Source organism: Aulonocara stuartgranti (genome assembly GCF_965226115.1).
Source record: "Aulonocara stuartgranti genome assembly, chromosome: 20".
NCBI classification, from domain to species: domain Eukaryota; kingdom Metazoa; phylum Chordata; class Actinopteri; order Cichliformes; family Cichlidae; genus Aulonocara; species Aulonocara stuartgranti.
In genome coordinates, this window is record NC_138956.1 from 36867800 (window position 1) to 36895000 (window position 27201).

The following is a 27201-nucleotide window of genomic DNA, read 5'->3' on the forward strand; positions in this document are numbered from 1 at the left end:
TTTTCACACTCTTCTAAGTCAGAGGTCTAATGCAAACTAAAACTACATACCATATTATAATGCAACTACTTTGATCTCATATATAAGGTAACATATGATAACAAATTAATCTCCACATGACCAATGGGGGCTCGTCCGGGATTGGTAAGGTTACAATTTGCCTCACAACGTGACATTTTCACAGGACCATACATGTAGCCTGAGTAAAAAGCAGACCTGCACCGTACTCAACCTCACTGAGTGCATGAATCACGTAGAAATCAGAAATGCGTTGCTTATGTGTGCTTTTGTGTGTGCTTGTGTAGCTTTTATGCTATTTAATGTCAGTTATTTTAGCTTTTTATTACATTTCTGCGTTTTAGTCTGGTTGTTAAAGAGGAGGATCTCATGCTGCAGGCTTAATAATGCTCAGGCCTCTTCAAAGCAGGTTTTTCTTTTCTTTTAAATGTTTTTGTGGGTTTTGCAGATTGTTTGACTGATGATTTGTGTTTTATATTAAGCTGTCGGAGAGCTATGGAGAAGAGCACAACAACGATGAGACACAAAGAAACACTAACCGATCACTGTTTCATCATATCCATCTTCCTGCTAAAGAAAACCACTTAAAAAACTGACGCCTGGTCCCGTCCATCTGTCCTCTCACATCCTTCTTTCTGTATTTATCTTTCACACACAAACACACACAGAGAAAGTGTGGGCGTGTTTTGGATGCCTGCTCTGTTTGGCAGTTAACAAAATGTCACATGGATGTCACTGGGTTTTATAATCTGGATACCAGAGAACATAATCTCCATTCTAATTATGAGAGGAGGAAAAGAAGGAGGAGCAGAGCGGGAAGGCATCTGGACAGACTGGAAGGAGATGGAAGAAGCACAATGTGAGCTGCTGTTGGTGGTGAGTTCAGGGGCGGTACTGCTCTGTTATGTCACACATTTTTCAGGGTTTTAAAGGGAGTGGGCCTTTTAACTATGACATAGCCAATTTACCCAAAGACATAATAAACTAAAACAAGATAAATTATTTAAAGAGCTGAAGATTAACAACAAGTTTTAACTTTAAAACCTGCATTAAGCAGAAGAAATAACATTTAAACACTTAAACTACAGATTCTAGTGTAATCACAGTCAAGCAGAGTTAATCCTGCTTCCAGAGACAATAACCACCAGCAGCCAGAATAAAAAATAAAACTAATAAAACAACAACAGTAGATTCACTTTGTTGTGTTTTCATGAGACAAGCACGCCTCTGATTGGTTGCCCTAACAGGACGCCACTGACATGCATAACACAATTTCACCCACCAATTTGTTGACTTGATGTCTGCAGTCACATTTATCTACAGTTATCAGTAAACAATACAAACCTTTGTTAGAGGCTTGTGACATAAGTCCCAACGATGCCACCGGACTAACCCACGGTCATATGGTCACACTGGCTCAGGTCGAAAATGCTTCAGTCTTTAAACCTGCTGAGTTCATGCAAAGCAAGAACCAGCTGCTATTTCACCGAGGGCACTGCTCGTATTCAAGCTTTAGCAAGAAACTCACTTTCAGGACCCTGAAGATGGAAATTACTAATTAATCAGTTCAGTTCAGTTTCTATTCATTAGTGTAGCTGAACTTAAAGGGTCATATTCTCCCTCTTCTGTCCTGCAATTCTGAATAGTGCTCCAAAAAAAGAAAGGGAAGAAGAAGAATATAATAACTCTAATTTCATGGATCCATCCATTATCTTCAATTTTTCCATTTCAGGGTTTAGGGGCTTTGATCGATCTGGTCTAAAATATCATAATTCAAAAAATTTTTTTAATAATTTTTAAAAAATCTAAAATATTTACCCAAACTGTAAGGCTTCCCTCTCTAATGGACCAGTGTACTGGCAAACAAACATCTCTTATTGAACTATAGGAAGCTTTTATAATGAGCTTGTGCTTCTGTGATTCAGCCATTAGCAGCATTAATGGATATAAGGAATATAAATATAAATATAAAAGACAGAGAGTATGGAGAGGTAAAAATAGGGGATGGGGGGGGGGCTTTGAGGTAAAGAGGAAGGGAGGGGCAGGAGGTATATGGAGAGAGAGAGAGGGAGAGAGAGAGACTACAATAAAAAGGCTGATGTCATCTCTGTGAAGCAGCCAATCCGAGAGCAGCAGAGAGGGAAGGAGGGAGGGAGAAGAGGCAGAGCTCAGAAGGGTGTGTTTTCTGTACCACTGCAGCATCAGTGCAAAAAACGACAGGAGGAAAAGGCACGAGTCGGTGGACTGGACCGAGAAACAATACAGAGCTAGAAGAAGAGCCACGGAGAGGAGCCTGAGAGGAGGAGACACATCAAGAGGAGACACCTGCAGAGGTAGGACTAACACTGAAGCATCCCAGGCTTCTGCTGGTGTCTGGGTTTCCATCCATGAATGTGTGTGTCTGTGTGTCAGTGGGTTGGAGATCAGGGCTGGAGGCTCTAACGGTGTCTTACATAATAGGAAGGCAGGTAGTGTGTGAGCGACTGTGCTGAGATACTAGACAAGTGTTTGTGTGTCACTGTACATACATGTGTGGGTGTTGGTGCGCACTTCCTCCTGTCTGTGATTTCACCTTTTGACTCAAACATGCTCGGGTCAGTAAATGTTCACTCGTGATGTTTGTGTGGAGGTAAATCCATCTGTAGGGAGTGTCTGACCCGATTCAGCTTTTTAATATCTGATAAATAATCTGCGGCCGTGTGTTTTTATGAATATTGAATGAAATGCTGCACTATACCACATTATCGTGTTAAATTATTCACTGCTGCTCTGTAGCACGCTTCCTTTCATGCTAAAAGTCTCTGCCAGGAATGATTTAGTCTGATCTTTATATCTCCAAACAACATAACTGCAATTCCCATCTTGTGTCCATGCCAGCTTCCAGGCTGCTGTCCGCCCATGGCCTGGTGCTGAATGGTGCTGTTTCCAGGTTAACAGGGTCTTTGGTTTGTCCAGTTAGCGGTCCAAAACCAAGAACATATTCAGTTTATCAGCATTTATGACCAAGAAACGTGTAAAAAAAGTGTTTCCTGTAGCTCAACTTCTCTCTGAATTGGGGGATAAAATGCAGGAAGAGAAAGCTGTGTTTGTCCTTTGCTTCTGTTTACTCTGGAATTCCTCTTTTTCCTCATGGCAACATCATTTAGGCCTCTTTGTCATTCTTTGCCTGCATTGTGGAGTTTTCTCACTTAAAATTAGGCCAGAACCTGAGAGCAGGAATAAGAGAGAGGAGGTGGAAGGAGAGCTGAAGGAGGGGAAGTTGATAAGGTGCAGAGTTTGAGTGAAACGGGAGGTGAAGGATTTAGCCCAGAAGAGCCTGAATCCAAAAAGAGCAGAAGAAATGAGAGGATGTGGAAGGTGAGAGGGAGCCTGGACTGGGATGAGAGGAGGAGGAGGAGGAGGAGGGATATTTAGGGCTGAGTGGCGTAGGAGGATTTTTAGCCCTTTTCTCTTTCTCCCCTCCCCAGATCTTTGGCAGCAGTCAAACTGACTGAAACCATCTGCCTGCATTTTTTATTCAGGCTTTTGTACTTACAGTAGACTACCTCCAGACAGCCACATGAAAAAAATATGCATCATGAAAGGAGCGCTCTGCACAGCCCTGTTCTCAAGATATGACTGCAATAATTAACAAATGATGTTTTTAAACTTTACTGTTCTTTGAACAAACATATCCATCTTTTGTTTTTGCTGCCAGTAAGATAAGATAAGATAAGATAACCTTTATTAGTCCCACACGTGGGAAATTTGTTTTGTCACAGCAGGAAGTGGACAGTGCAAAAGTTATGAGGCAAAAATTAGAATACAATAAGAATAAATACAGTACACAACTGTACAGAATAGAATAAAATACTATATACAGTAGAATACAATAAAATAAATATACAATAAGATAAAAATAGAATACAAATACAAATACTATATACAACTGAGTAAAAATACAACGATGACAGAAGGATTATTGCACTTAGTATTATTGCATATGTATGGATGTGTGTGCTTGATCAGTTAAAGTCTTTATTATGGAGTCTGACAGCAGTGGGGAGGAAAGACCTGCGAAATCTCTCCGTCCCACACCGTGGGTGCCGCAGTCTCCCACTGAAGGAGCTGCTCAGTGCTGTCACAGTAACATGAAAAAGTAGCTTCCCACTGTTTTGCAGCACGTCTTCTTTAAAAGACACTCTGAGCTGATCCGTTTCTGTGCTTTGAAAGTCGACTGTTTCCTGCCTCAGACTCAGTTCAACAGTCTTCTGTCATGTTTAGTGGAGAGGAAGCAGCAGCACCGACGCATTTCAGACTGAGCTCAGTTCCAGCTCTGCGTCTGCTTTTCGTTCTCGTGAATGAGTTTGAACTTATTAAAGTGTTTCTGACAGGAATTCCCTTAAACAGACTCGTGTCTGCGTGCAGCGCCTCACTGCAGACGGATCGCTGAATTTTTAATGATATTAAGTTGTGCAGATGATGAAGTTTCTCTATTTCACAATCAGACCATAACCTCCCCGTCTTTTCTTCTGAAAGCCTTTCTGAGATTTTTGTTTTTACCCTCAATGAAATACATTAAATTAAATTAAATAATGTATAAAATAAAAATTAAGTACATATATATTCTTGAAATTAGGAGCAGCTCTTTTTAATTACACTGACACTCACTGTCCTCTTGTCTTAATGTCGACAACATTTATGAAACTAAGTGAACGATATCTGCAGAACATTGATTTGATTTGATTTTTGACAGAAAAACGCCCAAATGAAACCAGCTAACCCTGTGTGCGCCGCTGGTGACGTGGTGATTAAATCACTTCTTCATCGATATATTTCTGTGTTTTTGCTTTTGTATCATCCAAACATTATGACACTTTAAATTCTTTAATATAGTTTTCTATAATGACACCAACCCGTACGTTGCAGAGAGCCAGCTGATAAGAAATGATATGAAGCTGACAGCAGTTACAGAGTGTGCGAGTGCTGGGCGCTCGGTGCTGTCCAACAATGTGGCACACACTGAGCCTCCTGTGTGAGTCTTATTCATCCAGACGGAGCAAACTCGCCCACCTGACACACCTGATACAGTTAAAAGCATTTGAAATTATTCAGACAGCCTCTATCTGATCAACCTGGATTCTGAATTATGACACAAAAATGATGACGTGTTTATTCATCTACATTTACAAGATCAATATACTAATAAGAGGTTATGAAAAGGGCAAAGATATAACAAGTGGCATAAATGTGGCCCATCTGTAAACATCTGTCACAGTTTCCAGGCTGGGAGCGAACATTTACCGAAGCGTTGATCCAGACGTGTGATCTTTGGAGTGTTTGAGGTAAAAATGATATCATCAGTTTTACAGATATGGGTAAAGACTCTTCACACATCAAAAAATTAAACTTTACGCAACATTTCTGAAAATAATATCAACGTAAAGTCTGTGGCAGTTTCTCCACAACTTTTTGTGACTTTTTATAAATAAATATTGTCACATAAATATTCTCCATTAATCGTTTTCTGACGTCCCGAGCAGCATTTAGCAGCTCTGCATGCAGAACATGTCAGAGGAACGATGCGGTTGTTTAGCGGAGACTGTTTAAACCTGTTTAAAAGCGCTCTGACTGAAGTTGTTACTGAGAGTAATTCTGGGCCCTCGGGCAAGCCTCGGTGTCTACATCCCTACGTTAGCATGCAGACTGGGAGGACAACCTGAATTTGTCTTGTCCCAGCAGGTCTATCAAGTGGATCAAAGAATGAGCAGTTTGGACTAAAAGGTTTCAGCCGCAGGTCCGCAGGTCAGATGGAGGTCTGGGTTCAGAAAATAAGATTAGTCTGAATTTAGCTCTTTCTCAGTTCCTCTGTCCGTCTTTGCTCCGAGTGTCGTCTGTGATTCTCTTTGTGGCATTTCTCATCCATCTTCATCCATCTCGCTCTCACGCCCCCTCTCCCTCCCCCTCGAAACATCTTTCCTCTCTTTTGACCTTTCGTTCTTCCACATCGCCTTTTTTCCATTTTACCCTCAACAAATGAGGTCTTTGTGTTTAGAAATTAAGGAATGCCCTTAACACCCCCCTCCCATCTTTTCCTCCTTCCTTTTTCGAGTGTGTGTGGAGATTGGGGGGTGCGTCCATTAGCCCGGATTAGAGCCTGTAGGCAGGTTTTAACAGCCCCTCTGTGTTTGGGGCTTTAATCTCTTCAGAAGCAGCTAATCTGACTTCACTGGCTTTAACACACACACACTCACACTCACTCACACTCACTCACACTCACACACACTCACACACACACACACACACACACACACACACACACACACACACACACACACACACACACACACACACACACATACAGTGGAGTAAATGTGTCTGTTTTTGTGGGCAGTGTAGCTGATCCATGACAAGAGTCCATTCATGGCGTGACCACCAGCACAGAGACTCTATCAGACAAATATCAGACAAACAATATGATCAGTGACTCGGTGGACCAAAGGTCACATGACATACAGTCTCCTGACCAGAAGATGAGCAATACGAGACATAAATCTGATGCTTCTCACCAACCAGCAAAACTGGTTTGATCAAAGGATAATTTTTACCATATATTTCCTGTCGTGTATCTTCTGTGGTGCATGAGCCTCAGACTGCACTCGCTCGCATCACTAAACATTAGTTTTTTCTAATGTCAGAGCTTTAAATGGTCATAACGAACAAACATCCATTTGTGTTCAAAACTTCTCTTTAAAAAGTGAAACTTGAGTTTCAGGAAGCGTAAAGTGTGACTCATACAAAGCTGATATAGTCGAGAACAGGACGCCTCGTTTTTTGGTTTTCAGCGTTTTTTCATTTTTTTATTTGATAATAAACTGAATGTTTGGGAGATTTCGGGGAAAAAGGTTTAAAAACATCATCTCAGGCACTTTTTCAGTTTTCTAAAAAAGTTTTCTAAAAGAAATAATAAAATCCCCAAATAGTCTAATCAGAAACAGAAGAAAAACTCGAGTGGTCTAAAACGCGTTCATTTGTCCGTTCCCTTAATCTTTATGACACTGAGTGGAGCTCAGACTCTGTCCTGTGTTCATTTTGCTCACAGATGAGTCTGTTTCACTAAAACAAAGAGTGACTCATTCAAAGCCAGTAAACACTGATCAGTCACACCTGCTGTGACCTCTTTCACACTCCACCGCAAAAAAGAGGAAAACCTAATATTCATATCCGTGGTTTGCTAATGCTGGTGTGGAGAGATTTTATAGACCACAGTGACCTACAGGAAATAAAGAGGAGTGAGGTCATCGGCCACTTTGTTGCCCAAAGAGAAGCTCGCCTGTGCGTTAGGAAACCACAGCATCCAGGCTCTGCTCCGCTTTTTTTCTGCTTAATGTCGTTCTTACTTGTTCCAAGTGAAACGTTTGGATCGTTCTAAAGATAAATATGTTCAGTGGGGATAAACTGAGCCGTCATATCGTCTTCATTTCCCCAGAATTCACTGTTAGATGGTTTCAGTCACCAACATGCTTCATGATGGAGAAATGTCTGATTGGTTCATCACTGCCCTTAAGTAAAAGTTCATCTTTGTGGCACGCAAATGTTATCTTTAGCATTTGTCTGATTTTTCTGATATTCGACTCACAATTGAATAATCAAGAAAATAATTCCAAAGTTAATAAGTGATGAAAATAATCCTCATGTCTGATTAAATCTCAGCGTCCGTGTCATCCCACAGCTGCAGAATTATCTCGTTTAATCCACGATTATCTTTGCATAATTTAACATTTCTTTGCATTTTTGAGTTTAATCCTGTTGCACCTCCAGTCGCCGAGTACTCGAAATAAAGCTTTTCAGTTTAAGAGATGAGCGCTCAGGAAGAGGAAATATGTTTCTCGATACTTTAGTATGTTCTGCATTATTTCAGCTCCTGCTGCTTTTCTTTTATCTCCTCATACCTGCAGCGACGGCAGAACTTTTTCCTGGGCTCACCATCTGTCACCTTATTTGTGCTATATTTGTGCGTGTGTGTGTGTGTGTGTGTGTGTGTGTGTGTGTGTGTGCGTGTGTGTGTGTGTGTGTGTGCGTGTGTGTGTGTGTGTGTGTGTGTGTGTGTGTGTGTGTGTGTGTGTGTGTGTGCACTTTAAGAACCTGCACAAAAGGAGGGAATAAGCTTCCCAAAAGCTGGACGGCTGCTTTAACACTGCAGACCACTCGTGTTGAGCAGAGGAGACGCGAGTGGGAACTGAGACAATGGGAAGAGAAACTGTGTGTGTGTCTGTGTGTGTCTGTGTGTGTGTCTGTGTGTGACTGAGAGAGAGAGGGGTGAGTTGAGGCGATGTAGGGAGTGGCACCGGAGAGAAAGCGAGGGAGAGGTGTGGAGGGATGGAGTGGGGGATGGGAGAAAAGAAGGAGGGGCAGTGTTGGGGGATGGGAAAAGAGGAAATATTGCTGTGTGCTGCTGGAGTCAGGGGGTTACCATGGTGATGGGAGAATGACGGAAAGGGATGGGAAAGACTGCCAATACACACACACACACACACACACACACACACACACAAGCGCGTGCACAAACCAAATTGACATTTTTCTGTCTGATTAAATAAAGACATTTACGTCAAATCTCCTTTTAATTTAAAGCTTCCTTCCTGCGTGCTCAGGGTGGGGCGAGCAGAGACAAACGATGCTGCAGAGAGAGGAAGAAGAGGAGAAGATAAAGACCGAGGCTCTGAGAGGAAATGCGATCTCCCACCTGGGAGGGGTGTAGCTGGGAGCCGGAGAGATGTGACGGTAGACGCTGATAAGTTAAAGTTATTAACTTACTGGCACATCAGTAAAGTTCAACGGGACTCAAAAAGAAGCAAAAATGAAATAATTGTGAACCAAACAGTGTGTTAAACTCACTTTTACTGTCTGTGTGCAAACAGGCTGTAACGTCTGTGACTCGCTGCTGTTTTCACACATGATCTGCATCCCTGACACAGACGTGTTGGGGAGACACGTGATCCAGTGCAACGATCACTGCAGTCTCCTTATCTATTTTGCCTGATGTGTAAAAGCAGCACGTGTATAATTTAACCAGCGTTATACTCTTAGCACCACCTTTTCCGTCCTTGCATCTATAATGACTCTGATGAACCTGCTAACTCACTCGCTTGCTAAATGAACAGCTAATGTAATTTAGTTTAATTTTAGTTTCATAATGAAGTTTTTATTTGAACCAAGTGGCTAATAATCAAGTGAAGGTTGTAGCTGTTTGTGTGAAATATCTGTGAAAGAAATGCAAACCCAGACTGAGCTTGCAGAAATCCTTCATCTTTGTTAAAGAAACTCGTCCGTTCGTGTTCTGTGTGACTTCATCTCCGCGCTTCAAACGAATTCACCTTTGTCTCGTCGATGCTCCCGAGCACCTGCTGGCTGTGACCTCACACCTCGCACATCAACAGGACGAGGTTATTATGTTGAGACAAAATCAAAGCCCGGCGTAGCGCCTTTTACCTGCCAGGAGGGATTAGGTGTGATGTGTCTGCAGCTGCTGTGAGTCTGAGCTCTCAGTGGATCATCAGCCGTGAAGAAGAAAGATCCAGAGTCAGAAGAGCCGCTGGCTCGCTGTGGTGTAAGTGGGTGGGAGTGCGTGGGAGGATGTGGTGGAAACAAGAGAGGATGTGTGTGGGACCACTGAGGATAATGTGTGTGTGTTGGTGAGAACATTTAAGTGGAGCTTATCTCCATAATGTGGATTCATTTTCTGTTTCGCCTTGGGCCTCACAAAGTTTTACAGCCATGCTTTCGATCTTTACACACAAACCTCTGTGATCTCAGTCGTTGCTGGGATTCATATTTTCATGCATACACCATGAACTCACTGCTTCCCTGAGCTCCACGAGCGCTACTTTCAGCTCGTTTGTTCAGCTCAGTGTTCTCGCTGTTTTGGCCACAGGCAGCCGTGTCCAACGATAAACCCAGGTACGCTACCTGTACAGCAGACGGACGCCGCGCGGGACTAGCCTGTGGGAGCATTAGCAGCTAAAGACTCGAGCTGGTGGTTAGATATGCTCACTCCTCCTGAACCAGCTACTGTGCGTCACAGCTGCTGTGATGGAGAGCATGAGTTAGCGTGAGTCAGGTCTGTCAGGTCTCATAAACCTGTGAAGCACCCGCTGGCATCACACACTGTTGGGAAGGAGAACATTTTAACCCAATTCCCGCCTCTTCCTAACCCTAACACGGAAGTTTATAAAGTCCGATTCGATCTGAAACCCAAGTAATGAATCCTCCAATGAAAACAAAGCAAAGCGAGGAAAACGTGAAGGTTCAAAGGTCGACGTGAGGCAAACGTGCAATCAGACGCTGACGTTACCTAAAGTCCTGGAGCAGGTCAGGATCTGTGCTGCTGGCAGTCACAGCTGTAGCTCAGTGGTGTCTGAGCCGATGATGTCACTGAGGCGTTTCCTCTGTCGGCCATGTTTTTATCGCCTCTTTCTAGAATGAAACCAGAGAAGAAGTGGGAGAGCGGTCTTTGCTGATCTCACAGTTCTCAGTTAAGTGTGCCCGTCACACGCGTGACACATGATCATGTGAGGTATTGATTGACGTCGCAGCTGAGCCGAGGGCCGAGGCCGCACGCCGCCGATTCCATGTTTTAATCCAGGATGTGTGAAAATGATTAGATCAGATTAACCAGAGAGGTTGTTGAATCAGAGGATGTAACATCCCTCGCTCGGACGACCTGTTTCGTGTTCTCTCTCAAACACATGAACAGTACTGCTGCCTCCTCACTTTCATTTCTTCTTCTCCTTCTTTATAGTGTTTGTTGGCTGTTGGCAAACAGTAAAATGGTGCATTACCACCACCACTTACTTTGATTTGGGTGGAGGCAGTGATAGATGTGTGGCCGTGGGTGTTGTATACACCGCCCCGAGCGCTCTGTCACACTGTGGCCTCTCACAGCTGGCGCCACTCACCCCTCAGCTAAATCTAATGGACTCCAGCGGGGCCGGGAAGCCACCCAGCGCGGGAGCCGTTGTTTATCCAGGAGCATACCGTCACTAATGAGCAATTTATTCGTGCCTGTGTCGCTTCGTTTGCCTTCGTGGAGAGAAACGCAAATCATAAACAAACGTGCCGGCTTTGTGTCTGCCGGAGTGTGTGCGTGGGAGGGTGGGCTGTTGGAGGAGGGCGGAGGTAATCCAGAGGTGACTAAACAATGTCACACCAATAAGAGCTCATTTGAATGTGAAAAGCGTCGGGCTGAGCTCCGGGACCGACTCCCCACATCCCATCTGAAAGGCAAATACACAGAAATAACACAACAGAGCTGTGTGACAGACGCACATGTCTTCAGATGCTTCGTCAATTAAGTGATTAGTCAGAAATAATCAGGAACTTTTGATAACCAGCTTTTCATTCAACAAACACAAACGTTCGCTGCTTTTTCTGCCTCTGCAGGACAACAAGCCGTGCTTCAGGACTGACAGCCTGGTGTGTCTAACATTTGTTTAGTGAAATACTTAAAGCCTAGAATCAAAAATAAGTTCATACTCTTGCCTGTAACCCTGTTTTTCGGGTGGGCTGCCCAATTCTGAGGAGATGTTTGTTTCCCTTTAAGTCTGAAACGTCTCGTTCCAGAAACATGAAGCAGTTATTCATGAAAATCCTCTAACGTTGCTGTCAAAGAGGACTGTTCTCTATCATCAGGGGTCTCAAACTCCAGACCTCAAGTGTCCTGCAGGTTTTAGATCTCACCCTGGGTCAACACACCTGAATCACATGACCAGTTCATTACCAGGCCTCTGGAGAACTTCAGACATGTTGAGGAGGTCATTTAGCCGTTTAAATCAGCTGTGAAGTATCGAGGACACATCTAAACCCTGCAGGACTCCGGCCCTCTTGGCCTGGAGTTCAACAACCCTGATATACATCTACCGGTACTACCTGAAGGAAGCTCAGCCAAGGCGGACGTTCACGTCGTGCCACAGACGGGGGCTGGGCAGCACACTGATACTGTCCGTGTCGACACTAAAGAAAATATTACGTTTGTAGATTTTTGAGGGGCAGGGTCATGAGCTGAACATTTCTCTCTCTGATTGTTTTTTTCAGGTTTTATTCTTTGTTATTATTGTTTAATTTATTTATTTGATTAAAATCAGGAGGAGGCAGAAATCACCTTTCTGTTTTGTAAACATCAGCCTTCATTTTAAATGCTTCACCTCAGCCCATGAGCCCTCAGCCCCTTAGGTTACAAATTATACTAAAAAATAATTGGTTCATATGAACTTTGACCTTTGAGCTCTGCACAGTCAGCAAAGTTGGTGGGATTTCTCCTTGGGGATCAAGATGAAGGCACTCCATCAGAGCCTGGACTGACAGACTGAGCCTGGCTAAAACATTTCACCCAGAAATCACAACCTTGTTTTTTCAAAGCCTACGGTGTCTCCATTAACGGGGGGGTGGATGCTTCTGCCTTTGCTGCAGCGTGGTTCTTTCATGGTGGAGGCTGATAAGGCAGGAGAGTTTTCATGGTGAAGCATCGCCTGGAGCTGTTTTACAGGCATGTCGCTGGTGTGGAGGCAGAAAGAGGATCCACACAAACAGAATGGCAGAACAAAAGTAATGAAGGAGGAAAAGCTGCAAACAGAGAGGAAAAACAAAGCAAAGGCAGAAGAAGACGGCGGGTGGTGGGAGGCCTGTCAGCGGAGGAGCTTTGTAGTCGGTCAGAAACCTCCTCGTGATTATTGAGTTATTCATCTCTCCACTTCCACGGGGAAATCCCAGTCTGCTAAGATGTGAACACAAAGACAGCTTAACACTGACGTGTGTGTGTGTTGCTACATCCTTCGAGTTGAGGTCATCCCTGTAAATGACAGAGCTGATGGTGACATCATCTGTGCATCATAAAGCTGACAAATGCACAGCAGCTGAGTCATGACTGACAGGAAGAAAAACACTTCATGTTTCAGAAATCATTTAAACACTTGGGTTCAGTTTTTTCTACTCTTGGATCTGTATGATGTCATAAACAGGGGACAACCCTATTATGTTCTGGCACAGAGCCAATCAGAACGAAGTGATCTGAAAGGGGGAGGAGCTACAACAGATCCTCCACCTTTCCCTCTGAGGATGAACTGAGCGAGGCCTGCTATAAGACTGATCAATGTGATTAGTGTGAACTGTGACTCAGAGCTATAGAGTAAAAATATGCAGCTGAAAACAGTCATAGTTTCGTCACTGATGCTGATTTGAATCTGTTTCGGTGGCTGTCACCGCACACAGTGTGAAACATTAGCACATCAAGAAAATGAAGCCAGTGGAGATGGGCCTTAAATTTGGTCTGCAGGCCTCAGGTGGTGTTACCTGTGGCTGTGAGCTCAGGGAACACTGACCTGATGAGTTTGAGGTCTGAGTCGCTCTTTCTGGCTCTTATTAAAGTTTGCTTGGTCAGACCTGGCCGTCCTCGTCCCATCAGTTTGTTGCTTGTCTTAAAAAAGATGGTGGAGGTGAAAACAACGGCTCCCGGGCCTGGCAGATCCCCATCTACTAAACAGAAGTGAAGAAGTTAAAGAATTGAAAAGGGGAGTAAGGGTGGGGAACGCAAACGAGAACGAACAGCTCGTGGAACTGAGGGAACATCACTTTCAGATCTCTCTTTTTTTCCCAGTAACATATTTTTTCTTTTCTTTTAATTTGTTGTAATTTTCAGCAAATCTGTTTGTGCTCTGCATGTTGGGAAAGAGAGAAATGACCTCTCTGCTCACTCAGTCACAAAGGGTTTTGTGGAAGTGCCTGCCACACTCGGTGCTCATCGTCTACCGAAGGACATTTGCACTTGAGTACTTTGTGCCTGGTTGCATGTGAAGAAACTTTACAAATCTGTAATCTGTTAAGCTGCTTGGAGAAGAGCCAAAGCCTCTTCATGAGAAATGTTGAGTCACTGCGGTTCAGAGGAATAAACCCACATACTGACTGTCACATCTGCTCTGCACCAACATCTAAAGATCAGATTAAACTAAAGTCATCAGATGACCTTTTTGCACTTATTCAATTAAAAAATGACTTGTTGTTGTACACTGATGTCACAGACGGCCATTACAGGAAGAGAGCAGTGCAGAAATGTCAATTAGGAAAGAGTTTATTTTAAATTAAACAAGCAATTTAAAATGTTTCTTAATTTATGGTGTGTGCAGTCAGTACTGTCAATGCTGAATGCAATGGGATTTAGTGCAAGACAATAAACCAAGGAGCAAACAAAGTCCAAAAGAGGAGCTCAAAGGACTTTTCTAGAGCACTGGATGCTGGGCTCAGGTGTTACCAGTGATGCTGAGTGTTAACAAGCCACGCCTCCTCTCTAACACCTGCAGAAAGGAGCTGTCACACAGACAAGAGGAAAGTAGAGCGAGTTGTAAAAAGTGATCTTCTTAAAGTAAAGCCAGCTCCAAATGTTTTGGCTTTGACTCTACTAAAGTAGCTTTGATTGAAAATTCAAAATAATCTTTCTTTATCTTATACAGAGCCTCAGTTCATCCTAACCCCCTAACCCTAACCCTTTTAGCTCCTCCCCCTTCGAGTCAAATTTCTTCTGATTGGGTACAACCCATTAAAAGTAAGAGGCCTGAAGAGCAGGCGGGTCCACTGTGCCTGAGATGACCATATATCAAACTTCAGCTGTACAGTTATAACATGCAAGTCTATGGGACGGACTCACAGCTGGAGTCTGCCTCCAGTGGCTGTTAAAGGAACTGCAGCTTGAATTTGGTTCATTTTTTCAGTCTTCAGGTTTCCTCTCAGATGCTGACAGGAAGTTTACCCACACTTTGACAAATAATTATGACAGAAGAATCTAAAGATTCAAAATGCTTTGTAGCGTTTTGTGATGTGTGTGGAGTTTTAGAGTCTGCTGTGGACATTTCAAAAAAATCCAGTTTTCGGTTCCTGACATTGACGTTTGTGTTGATGCTGTTACACTAGGTTTAGATTAAATTATGGAAAGTTCGTATGCTGATTATTTTTTTCATTCTTCATTCAAGATAGTGATCCTTACCTCACCTTTAGAAGATAACATTTTCTGCGAGGCAGATTTGTTCATTAACAGCTTTCTTTGTAATCCGGGTGCATTATGCTTCATTAAAAACATATTTGCTTTTGCACATGAACAGTATATAAATGTCATTTCTCAGAGAAAGGATGTCTGATACATATCATCCCCCCTGCTATTCACACAGAGACAGCAGCACGTTTAACTCAGTGGTGCTTCATTAAAATGACACTTCATCACATATTCATGAGGACTGATGTGAAGGACATCAGCAGCTCGATCTGCAGACTGTCGCACACACTTAGCAGAGTTCACCTATAGACTGTCTGCTCTGTGGTCTGTGTGTGTGTGTGTGTGTGTGTGTGTGTGTGTGTGTGTGTGTGTGTGTGTGTGTGTGTGTGTGTGGATGGAGTAGTAAATGTGAGATGTGTAATGAATAATGAATTTAGGGTGAATTTAGGTCATGCGGGCGAATAGGAGGGACAACATGGGAATAGCTCTTTCTTTCCTCATCTCCGTACACCTGTGTGTGTGTGTGTGTGTGTGTGTGTGTGTGTGTGTGTGTGCGTGTGTGTGTGTGTGTGTGTGTGTGTGTGTGTGTGTGTGTGTGTGCGTGTGTGTGTGTGTGTGTGTGCGTGTGTGTGTGTGTGTGTGTGTGTGTTTCGTGCAGACTAAAAGGGAAGTACCCTCTCCTCCCAGCATTTGCTTAATCTCTCCATCCACACGTCCCTGTTCTTTCCTCCAGATCGGAATCTATCAATGAATTAATTTCTCGCTCTGTCGCTCTCCATCCGTCCACCTGCATCGCCTCCCTTTGACTCTCCGATCCCCTCCCACCTCCCCACAGACTGCTCCACCTGCACCCGCCCCGTCTCCCCTCCTCCCCTCAGGCTTCCCTGTGGACGGGCGGGTCCACCTGCCTCTGCCTTTTGAAGCCCTTCAGGTTCTCTGGGATGGCTCAGGACCCTGAAGAAGCCGAGGGGGGCCGCAGAGAGGAAATTGGTACAGTATGTTTAATATTAACCGGCACAGAACGGAAACATGGCTGCCCACAGGGCATGAACTGCCTCTTTACTGCGGTCTGCGAGATTAACAGCAGCTATTAAAATGTCCTGTTTGGGCTTTCAGTCATTAAACATTTTCATTCTTGAGAGTGAGCACTCAGCTGGCAACCCAACACTCAGACTGGGGTCTGGTAATCTCTGTAACATATGTAAGATTTGACTATAGGAAGAATATACAGAGACCAAAAGCTTTCTATTTATTTATTCCTGCGGTGTCCGCGTTGCTGCTGTAACAGTGTGAATTTGCCAACACTGCAACTAATAAACTTCTCTTAAATCAAAGAAAATGTCCATCCCAGTTTGTGAGAGCTCCACGTCAGAAGAAAACTTTAACACTTTTAGTTTTCTGTGGAAAAAACAGCAAATAATAAAATTTTTGGAGCTTAACTTTTGCTTTATCACCATAAAACCTGCAAAGTCCCCTCCTGCCTGATACATTCATGTCTGCAGCTGATATACAGTTGTGATCAAATGTGTGGTATGTTGTGTTTTCTTAAATCTAAGACTGCGCCGTGAACACGCAGGGCGCCGAAACTTGCAGCATTAATCAGATCTGAAACTCTTCCTCCTCGTCCTTCCTCTCTAAATCCTAAATGGACTTCCTGTGCTCTCACGGCTGATTTAATTCAAGTGGTCATAATGTGTCAAATTTCCAGGATAACAAAGAATCGGTGAGAGGCGAACAACACGGTGCGTTTAATGTCATTGTGCACCGGCAACAGCAACTCAACGAGCTTCCTGTCAGCAGAGGTCAAGCAGCTCTAAGCTGCAGCCTCAATAAAGACTCAGAGTGTGTGAAGGAGGCGACCCTCCATCAGGCGCCTTTAGATTAAGACTTGATTCATTAACGAGCTCCGCCCCCTCCTTAAGTCAGTGCCAGCAGGAGCACCATGAATATTTAAATGAAGAAAGTCTCTGTGGATGATCATGGATTTCTGTTTTTTTTAAAACCTCCATGCTGAGGACGAGGCTGCTGTTATTAAAGGAAGTGGAGCATGCTGGGATGTTTTCTTCACCCGTCATTTATTACGTCTGTTTCATTTTTCTGTCTGAGCTCGTTACATCATTAGACCCACCCCCACCCCCATCAGTGACGAAATGACAAACACACACACACACACACACACACACACAGGCTCTCACACACCTTCTGTCCCGCTGTGCCATTTGGCTCATGTATTTTGAAAATACGCCCGGCAGGTAACAGCAGCAGCCCGACAGGCGGGAGCAGGTGTGTGTTTGTGTGTGTGTGTGTGTGTGTGTGTGTGTGTGTGTGTGTTTAAGTGACCGTGACGCAGGGCAGATGTGAGTGTGTGTGTGTAATCATGAGTGATAACAATGAAAAACTAGAAGAATAAGACTCTGACAGTCATAGGAACTGAACGGGGGTCACGTCTGTGTCCTCTCTGTGTTTGTGGAGGTGCTCAGAAAGACCTGGATCCTCACAAAGAGACAGTGTGTGTGTGTGTGTTTGTGTGTGTGCTGGGGACAGGTTGTGTAATTATGAGATGTTGGAGGGGGTCTACATTAGCCAGCTGTCACTCCTCGCCCCTCACCCCATGTGTGTGCTTTAAGAGAAGCCTCGGAGACGGGCCTTGGCGGAGGACTGCTGGTGGTTACACTCACAGATTGATAAGTTATGACACCTCCTGTAACCTCCTCTGCCCTCCCTGTCTGTTAGTATTCTCACTCCGGTGTGTCAGCGTGGAGTCGGTACAGTCGGAGCATCTTTAAGCTGCTGCAGCATCACACCAGGCATAAAGTCAGTGTATAAAAACTTGTATTTCCATAATTGTCCACTGAGGGAGTGAATGAGGGAGGACAGTCATCCAGACCCAGACCCTGTTCATCTGCAATATGTCATCCATCAGTGCAATTAGACACTGACAGCAACACTGGCTCTATTCGATTCTTTGTATTCATCTTCCATGAGCGATGCGTCCTCTCAGCTCTCTGGTGAAAACGACATTTCATCTGCGCGTTGGAGTGACATGAACTCTTGGACAATCTATCTTACTGTCTTCTTATGACTCCAGGTTGTTATTTACAGTTATTTCTTCTAACTTCCTGTCTTTTAAAAAATTACATAAAGTTGTGAAAAGAATCTAAAGAGGCAACTGACTTTATATTCAACGCATCTCTGTACTGTGTCAAAGGGATATTAAGTCAAGTTAGGTGCAGGCTGTACTTCAGTGTTGAATTGAATCAGGAAAGTTATAAGAACCTATTTGCTTTAATAATCCTGGTTAAAGGCAGAGCCTCCTGAACAGATATAAAAACATACCCAAAGATAAAATGCTGCCCCCGGTGGTGAAAGTCTCACGACGCGTTACAAAATGCTTGTTTGGGATTTGTCCTTGTTAGCAAACAAACAAACTGATTCATGCAAATGCAAAAACTGCACAATGAGCTTTTTTGGCAACATGATACCAAATAAATCAGGAGCATTTACAGTAATTTTCCTGGAGGCATGAATGGTTTGGAGTGGAGGAAACACTGTTTCAGGCTTTAGCATGAAAACCTGTCACAGATGTTTGGCTCATTCGAGGGATCTCCCTCAGTTTCTTTCATTTTTTGCTTGATCAAAGTATTCCCATACATGGAGCCGCAGCCTGATTTCATGGCTTTGAAGTAGCACAATCGGCTATTTTTAGCCTGGCTGTTAGTTTCAGCTGATCAGCTCGCAGAGGAGGAGCGCGTAATCCCCAACTTCAAGTACAAACAAGAATGTGGCCAAACTCGGAGCGCTGAGGGTTCTTCTTTTGGCCTTCATGTCGAGGCAGCAAAGAAAGCCTGATCCATCTGTGTCTGCTTTCACCCCCCGACACTCCTGCTGTCACGGGTCAGTGTTCAGTCACCAGGCAGGGACAAAGGAGGAGATGTTGAGATGAATGGAAATGCGGCGAGTGTGGCAGAAACACACACACACACTCAATCTCTCTTTGTAATGTCATTAGTGGAGAAGCTGCTTCCTGCTGCTTTGATCTGATCTTGACTTTATCGAGGTGACCCGGTACTGTCCGTTCTTTATCTCAGATTTTTGTGGATTCTGTACTAAATTCAAACCCAAAGTGAATTTAAATCTTAGAATTTATTCTCAACGTCACAGATGTGCCGTGGATTCATCGTGATGTGATTTTGGGTCAAACTTTCCCCCCTCTGGAATACATTAATATTTGTCTTCTGTTGATTTATGTTTGGTCAAATTAACCATGTCTTTGCTTCTTTCCCCTCCCCTCCTCCCCTCCTCTTCTCCTCCCCTCTTATCCCTCTTTGTTCTCGGGGTCACCCCCCCCCCCTCCCCCCACAGCCAGCTCCTGAAGAAGCGTTTGTGGAGCTGACGGAGCGAGGAGCGAGCCTCACTCACAGTTGGGCTGTAAAGGAAACAGACACACCCACCAACTTACTGCTGTTTACTCCTCTCAGCTCTCCCTCAGCTCCGGGCGGTCCCTGGAGTGTGTGTCTGCCTTGGTGTGCGTGGGTGTGTGTGTGTGTTTCTTTATGTGTTGATGAGTGTGTGGGTGTCTTGCATCACTTTTGATGGGACATTGAAAGATGTGTGTGTCACAGAGTCGGTGGATGGGCTGTAGGGGGATGTGCTCCCCCGCCCTCCCGCTGCTCCTCCTCCTCCTGCTCCCTCTGTCCTTCCTCTCCTCCACGCCTCCGTTTGCTCAGGGAGCCATCCACATCCCCGAAAGCTGTGAGTACTCCCTCCTCCACTGCACACATCACACACTGGAAACACTGGAAAGTGTTTGTTTTTTCATTTCCAGTAAATATTTCCAAACCATTTCCTCAGAATTAACAGGGCTGGGAAGTATGAGGGAGAATTTCCACATTTGGCTTCTCTAATCATATCATTACTCTTTGAAATTAAGTATCAGGTCAGTAGATTTCTGCTGTAGCCACCAACTTGAATTATTTCATAGGCATCAGGGGAGGAGTCTAAACTACCCACGAGCCTCTGATGCAGCGCTGTGGAGAAGAACCAGAACTATGGATTTCTTTTTTCTTTAGCCTTTGTCAAGACGTAACGTTCAACATTTGATGCGTTTGGTTGAAATGTTCGCAGAGACGTCAGGTCAGTTCAGGTTATTTATGTCGCTCCAACTCACAAGGACAGTTACTTCAAGACACTTTAGACTCCAAAGACCCCACAGTATGCTGTGAAAATCAACCCCTCCCCATACGATCAGCACATTGTGACAGTGGGAAGGAAAAACTCCTTTTTAACAGGAAAAAACTTCCTGTAGAACCATCAGTTGTGGAGTGAGGGGTGACAGAAGAAGAGAGAAAAAGAAAGCACCGGGAGACATCGTCTGTGAGATCATAGAGCTCTGCAGTAGCCACAAACTCTCCTTCAGGGTTGTCTCCTCGAGCACCTCTGGACCAAAGCTCACTCTGACCACTGCGACGTCACCACAGACCTCAGACTCCAACAAAAAGCTGTTCGCCTTTCAGGCATCTGAGGAAAAACCTTTGATGGAACTGACCAGAAACGTGACGTGTGCTGCTAGGGGGCCATTTAAAGGTGGATCCTTTGGTTCCTGCACAGTAAAGTTCAGTAAAGCTCTGGTGCTGTGTTTATTCCTGTCAGATATGGAACTTTCGAACACATCTAAGCACAAATATAAATCCAAACAATCAGGTTAGAATAACCTCTGGTCCTGGAGATAAAGGTCAAAGGTCAGCAGGCTTATCACACTCCTAGAGGAGAGGAGGGGAAGCGGGAGTCAGAGGAGGAATCAGGTTCAGTCTGACCTTCGGTAAACGACCTTCTTTCTGGGTGTGGCAGGAGAGGAAGAAGAGAAGGATAGGAGGAGGAGGAGAACGATGGGGGAGGTGGAGAGAGGGGAGGGAGGGGAAGGAAAAGGAGACACGGGGAAGAAAAAATAAGGAGATGGATGTAAAGTGACCTGAGACGCCAGTGTGTCTGAGTCAGAAAACCAAGAAGGAAGATAAAATCCCTGAGATGTTGTCACTGTTAATAAAAATCCTGTTAATGAGCAGATCTTGTCCCGCTCGGGGAACAGCATGAAGAATGTGCCAGCATGTGTTTGTTCAGTCTGTAAACCTTTCCTTTCTGCTCTCCTTTCACTGCTTCCCGTGGACACAGATACAAAAGACAACAGTAAGTGATTTTCTTTGTTGCTGTAATGAAGAAATGTGTGTCGTGTCTGCAGCTCTGATGTGAGCGGTGCTTCATTGGTAGAAACCTGCTCCGGACGTCTGCTGACTGTGTCTCGCACCTGCTCACCTGCACTTTTCCTGTTAGATTTGTCAAAGCAGAACATCTCTCCCCTGCATCACTCCACACAGACACTAAGGAAGAGATCATGTATATTAGCTCATTTAAAACTGATTTAATGTTATTTTGAGTATTTTTCTGAAACAGATGTACGGATATTTGGAGGGCTGAAACTGCCACATTAGTCATTTCATTGTATTTCTGTATAGTTCTTGTGCAAAAGTCTTGGACCACTTTTCATTTCTCTGTATTTCTTGGATTCGGTGCAGCAATTTAATGAAATGTGCAAACATACATAGAAATGAACATGACAGAGTTTGTACAGCTCCAACGAACCTGAGTAAATGTTTGTCATGCGTTTGTACATGGTAAAAAAAAAAAAAAAGCAGAGCAAACACACACAAAGAACAAAACAAAAACTCAGTCATAACTTAAAGCTGGTGAGTAACAGTGTGTTTTCAGACGGGTTTGAAGATGTTGAGTGTTGGAGGGATCCTAATTTGAAGAAAGTTGCCCAAAGTTTGGGCGCAGCAATCACAAAGGTCTCCTCTGTGTTGTAGCCTGCTTCTAGGGACGATCAGAAGCTACTTATCAGCTGACCTGAGACTCATTTATCTACAAAATATTTTATTTAAATATACAATGTCACAAAATATCAGAGTATTCCATTAAAAACTGTAGTTTTTAATTTTTGCTGTTATTATAGGATGTTTATCTTTTTTTATTTTTGAAACAGTGGCTCCTGTTAACCACGATGGTTTTAGAGGACCTGCCAGAACTAAGAATGATGAATGAGCTTCAGTCAATCCCTCTAGATGTGTCTCGATCTGTACGCCCTACTTTACCTGCCTGTACTCTGCCAATTTCATTACTGTGTGTGTGTGTGTGTGTGTGTGTGTGTGTGTGTGTGTGTGTGTGTGTGTGTGTGTGTGTGTGTGTTCAGTATTTCAGCCTCCAGTGCTGACAGAGATGCCAAAATCACACACAGTGTTTTCTCTAGAAGACTTCAATCTGGCCTGTGAGGCCACCGGGAACCCGGCACCCACGTACGTACACCTGTGTGTGCTGACATGGCAATAAATGTCCTCATAATAAAACAAGAACAAAATTGTCTCTCAGCTGTTTCCCTCCCCGAGCTCGTCCCTCTCTCCACTCCCTGCTTCTCTCGGGGAGACAGACTGTTAAAAGTAATAATAACAGCTGTAAATGTTACACTTCCTCATATTTATGTATTTCTGTATTTCAGGCCGTCAATCAAAAGGCTGAAAATTTTACATGAACCTGTTTCCGGCTTTGATCCAAAGATAAAGACTCGCTGCTTTATAATGAAAATGTAGATCCTTCAAAATAGCTCACAAATAAATAGAAGCTGTTTTCTTCATTGTGTGATTTAAGGTTTGTTTCTGTGACTTTGTAAACTGCTGATGTGCTGACAGCCGTTCTCCCCTCTGTGCTCATAGATTCCGTTGGCTGAAAGATGGCGAGTTGTTCGGATCTGAGACTGAAGGATCCGGAACGCTGAGAGGCGACAATTCTTCCCTGGATATGTTAGAGGGTGAATACCGCTGCTACGCCTCCAACAGTCTGGGCACTGCCATGACACAAACCGTCAAAGTCAACGTAGAGCGTGAGTCACAAACTTACTGTAAGCACACAAAGGCAGTCGGTGTGCTCTGAGGTTCACACCTGCTGATGCACAGATGTCACACGATCATATAAAATCACACACACACATCAGTGAGTCAGTGAGGTTGATCGGGGCCACCTGTTCTGCTCGCTCATCTCAAGTTGCCACGGCAACCATTTCCCGGAGACAGCACTGTGACGTCACTCAGTAGGGAGGATGTACCGTGGGTGTGGAGGATGAAGCCGATGGCTGCGGTCAGCGTGCACACAGACTCACTAAAATCTCTCCAGATGAAATATTATACTGTACGGGCTCTTGCTGCCCCGGATCTCACCTCCGCCGTGGTTTTGATTGCAGTTCAGTTCTTTCAGATTTTATTTATTTATTTCCTCTGCAAATTACTTCCATAATTTGTTGTTTTTCTTCCTCACAGTTTTTTTTTTCTGCGATTGAATATTGCTCTGTGACTTCCAGAGAACCATTGTTCTCAATTAATTTGGGAAACTTCAATGTTTACAATCAGCTCAGCCAGCGTTTCTAAAGGTTTTGATGACTAAATGTCAGTTTCGACAGGCAGCATGTGGTCGAGGTATCTTGATTTACCCAAAGCACCATCAGAAAGCTGCTTTTAGCAAATAAAACTTTTAAACAATGTTTCAGAGCAAAATAAATAACTGGCTGATGAAACCTGAGAAGCTGTGCAGGAAATATGAGATTCAAGTTAATCATGTGACCCAAAAAGACAGATGATGTCACTCTGTGTCCACATGATTGTAAATATGCAGCTATTGTTTCAGCTCCTCTTAATTACAAATGAACCCTGGCATTGTTTTTATATAATTTAGGCATTTAAAGTCTATTATCCTGGAGATTTCCTCCAGTCCACTGTGTTACAACAGCTGTGGAGTGTATCTTTACAATTATCTTCTTCCTTCTTTGTATTGTTTTATTTTGCGTCACTATTTTCATTGTTTCTTCATTGTTACCTGCACAAGTATTAACTTGTATTCTGCTGCTTTGTGTTTCAGCTCAGCCAATTCTCATGAAACAACAAGTGGAGCGTGAGCGAGGACTCGTGGGACAGAGTATGGTCCTGTCCTGCAACCCTCCAAAAAGCTCGCCTCCTCCCAGCATCCACTGGATGAACATAAGTGAGTGTGCCGATCTGTTTCCTGTCCCGTTCATCAGCTGCCTGCCTCTGTGACACACAGACTCTTTATGTCCACTCTCCTCCATTTTTCTATGACTGACCTTCTCTGCCTTTTCAGTTATCAGCTTATTGAGGCTGCCGTGCAATAAAGCGAGGCGCTTATTGTGCATTTGAAGAGCAAACTAACCAATTTCATTTTACACTGACGTGAAAAACATTTTCACCTTCCACTGCAGTTTCCATGCTTTATTTCCCACCTACATTAAACTGTCCCCGTCCCGGCTCAGATTTGATGCACATTACTCGGAGTGAGAGAGTGACGATCGGCCTGGACGGGAAGCTGTACTTCGCGAACCTTGTGAAGAGTGACAGCAAAGAGGACTACATCTGCCACGCCCAGTACAGAGAGGCCAGGACTATTCTACCTGCCACTGCTGTCTCCCTCTCTGTCAAGCAGAGTGAGCGCACACACAACGCACAATGCACACAAAGTGCTAAATATAGAGATAAGAAAAATCAGAAAAGTGAGTCAGAGCATCACACTGTCCTGTGTGTGTGCGGACCGTGATCACGCTCTCTGTGTGAGGTAACATCAGCCAGAACAGTTAATTATGTCATGCAGACTACACTGTAACACAACTGAGACACCAGTGTTTGTTCCACTATGATGACGCGTATATGCTCAGTAACTAGATCACAGTCGACTAATCAGCCCTGCCCTGTAGGCTATTTGTCTTCATTTCATCATTTATTGTTGCAATAATCAGCATGACCGTGATGATCGAGCTTCACAGTTTCCGTGTCCTGATTTCTGTCTTCACATCGTCCAGGTAACAGCGTGGCTCATGGAGGAAAACCCGAGTTCTTCCACCACAGGAACCACTCCCAAATATCAGCGCTCAAGGGGAACAGCGTCACCCTGGAATGTTTACCCAGAGGCCTGTAAGCATCTCAGTGTGTGTGTGTGTGTGTGTGTGTGTGTGTGTGTGTACTTCCACCTTCAGTTTGTTTACACGTGAAACTCATGTCATGTTTATGATCCTTGTGGCATAAGAATGACTGACCCACCTGGTTCGCTCTTTCAACGCACTTTATTCCCAGTTGCTGCTCTCACAACACTCAGCTGTGGCTTTTCTGCTACAGCCACACACAACAACAACAACAACAACAACCACACTCAGGACCCAGTTACTGTTTCATATTTTCTCTGCTCGTAAGAAATTGGCCTGCTGACCTCATGCAGCCTTGCTCCTTTTTCTTCATATGAAATCATTTGATCTGTTCAGTTTCATTCTAATGATCCTGCTTCCTGTCTATGGCAACAAATGGACTCTCACTATAATTTTGAGTTAATGATGAAAAAGGATGTTACATCATTACCAAGATCATCTGCATGCACTCAGCTCTAATTTCCTCCTGTGATCGATCTTCTGTTCGTCGCCTACCTCACTTCCATGATCGGCTCTCTCTCACAGTCACATCCTTCTGTTCTTCCATGTCCGTCTCTGCAGACCCACACCTCAGGTGGAATGGAAGAAAAAGGATGGTGTCCTGGCAGACACAACCGGCCAAGTTATTAACTTTGACCGCTGGCTCCACTTCGACAACATCACCCTGGATGACGACGGCGAGTACGAATGCAAAGCCTCCAACACCCACGGCTCCATCACGCGCTCCTTCACGGTCACTGTGGAAGGTAGGCCGCTGAGCCGAGCGCACAGACGATCACGGTGCTCTGCTGACCGTGAGGACGTGATCTCTGTGTTAGTTTGAACTCTAACGTGTTTGTGCTCCTCTGTCTGAGATGATTGTGAGTCTTTACTGAAGAACATGTGTACATGTTCACAACTTCAAAGGAGCACTTCACTAATTAACATCAACAGGTCCTGAAGCCTGTTCAGAGTTACAGCCAAATGTTCAACAGACAAGTTCTGACTCTGAGATTTATATTTTAGGGTTTAAATGCTGCTTTTCTTCGTTTTCCAGCGGCTCCTTACTGGATGAAGGAGCCTCAGAACCTGATGTACACTCCCGGGGAAACAGTCCGACTGGACTGTCAGGCGGACGGCATCCCGAGGCCCAGCATCACCTGGAGGATCAACGGTCAGCTGTTAACAGGTACAGCAAGATTCTGACGGACCTGTTTGTGATTCTTTGGGGAGAAACTGTAGCACCTGATGTGTGTGATTGATACTCAGGAGTTATCGATTTCTTATAGAGTGCACATGATAAACTACCTTTAAACAGCTGGGGCAAACAGACTTGTATTACTCTGATGATCAGCACTTTGCAGAGTGAACCGTTCCTTCGGGTAACTCGATGTTGATTCTATTAAAGCTTGATGGCCACAGACATAGATTTGAAGGCAGGGCAGAGCGAGCATTTCCTGGCTCCAGGCTGTCGACTTTCTGTGGACAGAGAGCCTCTTAAGCTTAACGTGAATTAGATGGACTCACCAAAAGAGAGAGAGAGAAGTGAGAAGATAGAAAAATAAACAGAGAGTAAGGAAACAAATCATCAGAACAAAGAAGAGGGAGAAATGACTGAATCAAAAGACCGGGGCAGAAAGAACGGACGATGGAAATGAGACAAAGAAAGAGTCCACATTTCTGTATCAAACCTTCTTCTTGATGTTTCGCACATTCAGAGTTTACATGTTACTTATGAAGATGGGCTTTTAGGAAAATTAAAATGAGGAAAGAAACTAAAAGCCACATAAAAGGAAGAAAAGGAAGGAATATGAGCACACTGGGAGGGAAACTGAGAAAGCAGCAGAGGGAGGGAGGTGACAGGCGGTGACAGCTGCTGCTCCTCTCAGTGGGCCTCAGCTTCTCTGTTAAACAGTTCTTTAGATTCAGCCTGTTTCTGTTTGACAAACTCTACATTGCCTCCTCGCCTCTTCCACCCCCCTCCCTGTAGAAGTGGATGAAGAACCTCGGCGCACGGTGACCGCAGGAACGCTCATAATGAAAGACGTGAACATTGGCGACACGGCCGTGTACCAGTGTGAAGCCAAAAACGACCACGGCTCCATCCTCCTCAACACCTACCTCTACGTCGTCGGTATGTTTCCCGCCGGGTTCACGTCCT

General features: G+C 44.2%; 1 protein-coding gene across 1 annotated transcript in view; it reads left to right on the forward strand.

Moving 5' to 3' along the window:
* Positions 1 to 2169: 2169 nt before the first annotated feature.
* Positions 2170 to 27201, forward strand: part of LOC309697672 (neural cell adhesion molecule L1.1-like) — a 48841-nt gene continuing 23809 nt past the window's right edge. The window contains exons 1-10 of the mRNA XM_082519772.1: positions 2170 to 2351; positions 19397 to 19786; positions 22278 to 22380; positions 22795 to 22961; positions 23990 to 24112; positions 24399 to 24569; positions 24942 to 25053; positions 25623 to 25807; positions 26098 to 26229; positions 27031 to 27174. Coding sequence (XP_082375898.1) covers positions 19642 to 19786; positions 22278 to 22380; positions 22795 to 22961; positions 23990 to 24112; positions 24399 to 24569; positions 24942 to 25053; positions 25623 to 25807; positions 26098 to 26229; positions 27031 to 27174 — 1282 coding nt within the window. The 5' untranslated portion in view covers positions 2170 to 2351; positions 19397 to 19641. The remainder of the gene's footprint in view (positions 2352 to 19396; positions 19787 to 22277; positions 22381 to 22794; positions 22962 to 23989; positions 24113 to 24398; positions 24570 to 24941; positions 25054 to 25622; positions 25808 to 26097; positions 26230 to 27030; positions 27175 to 27201) is intronic.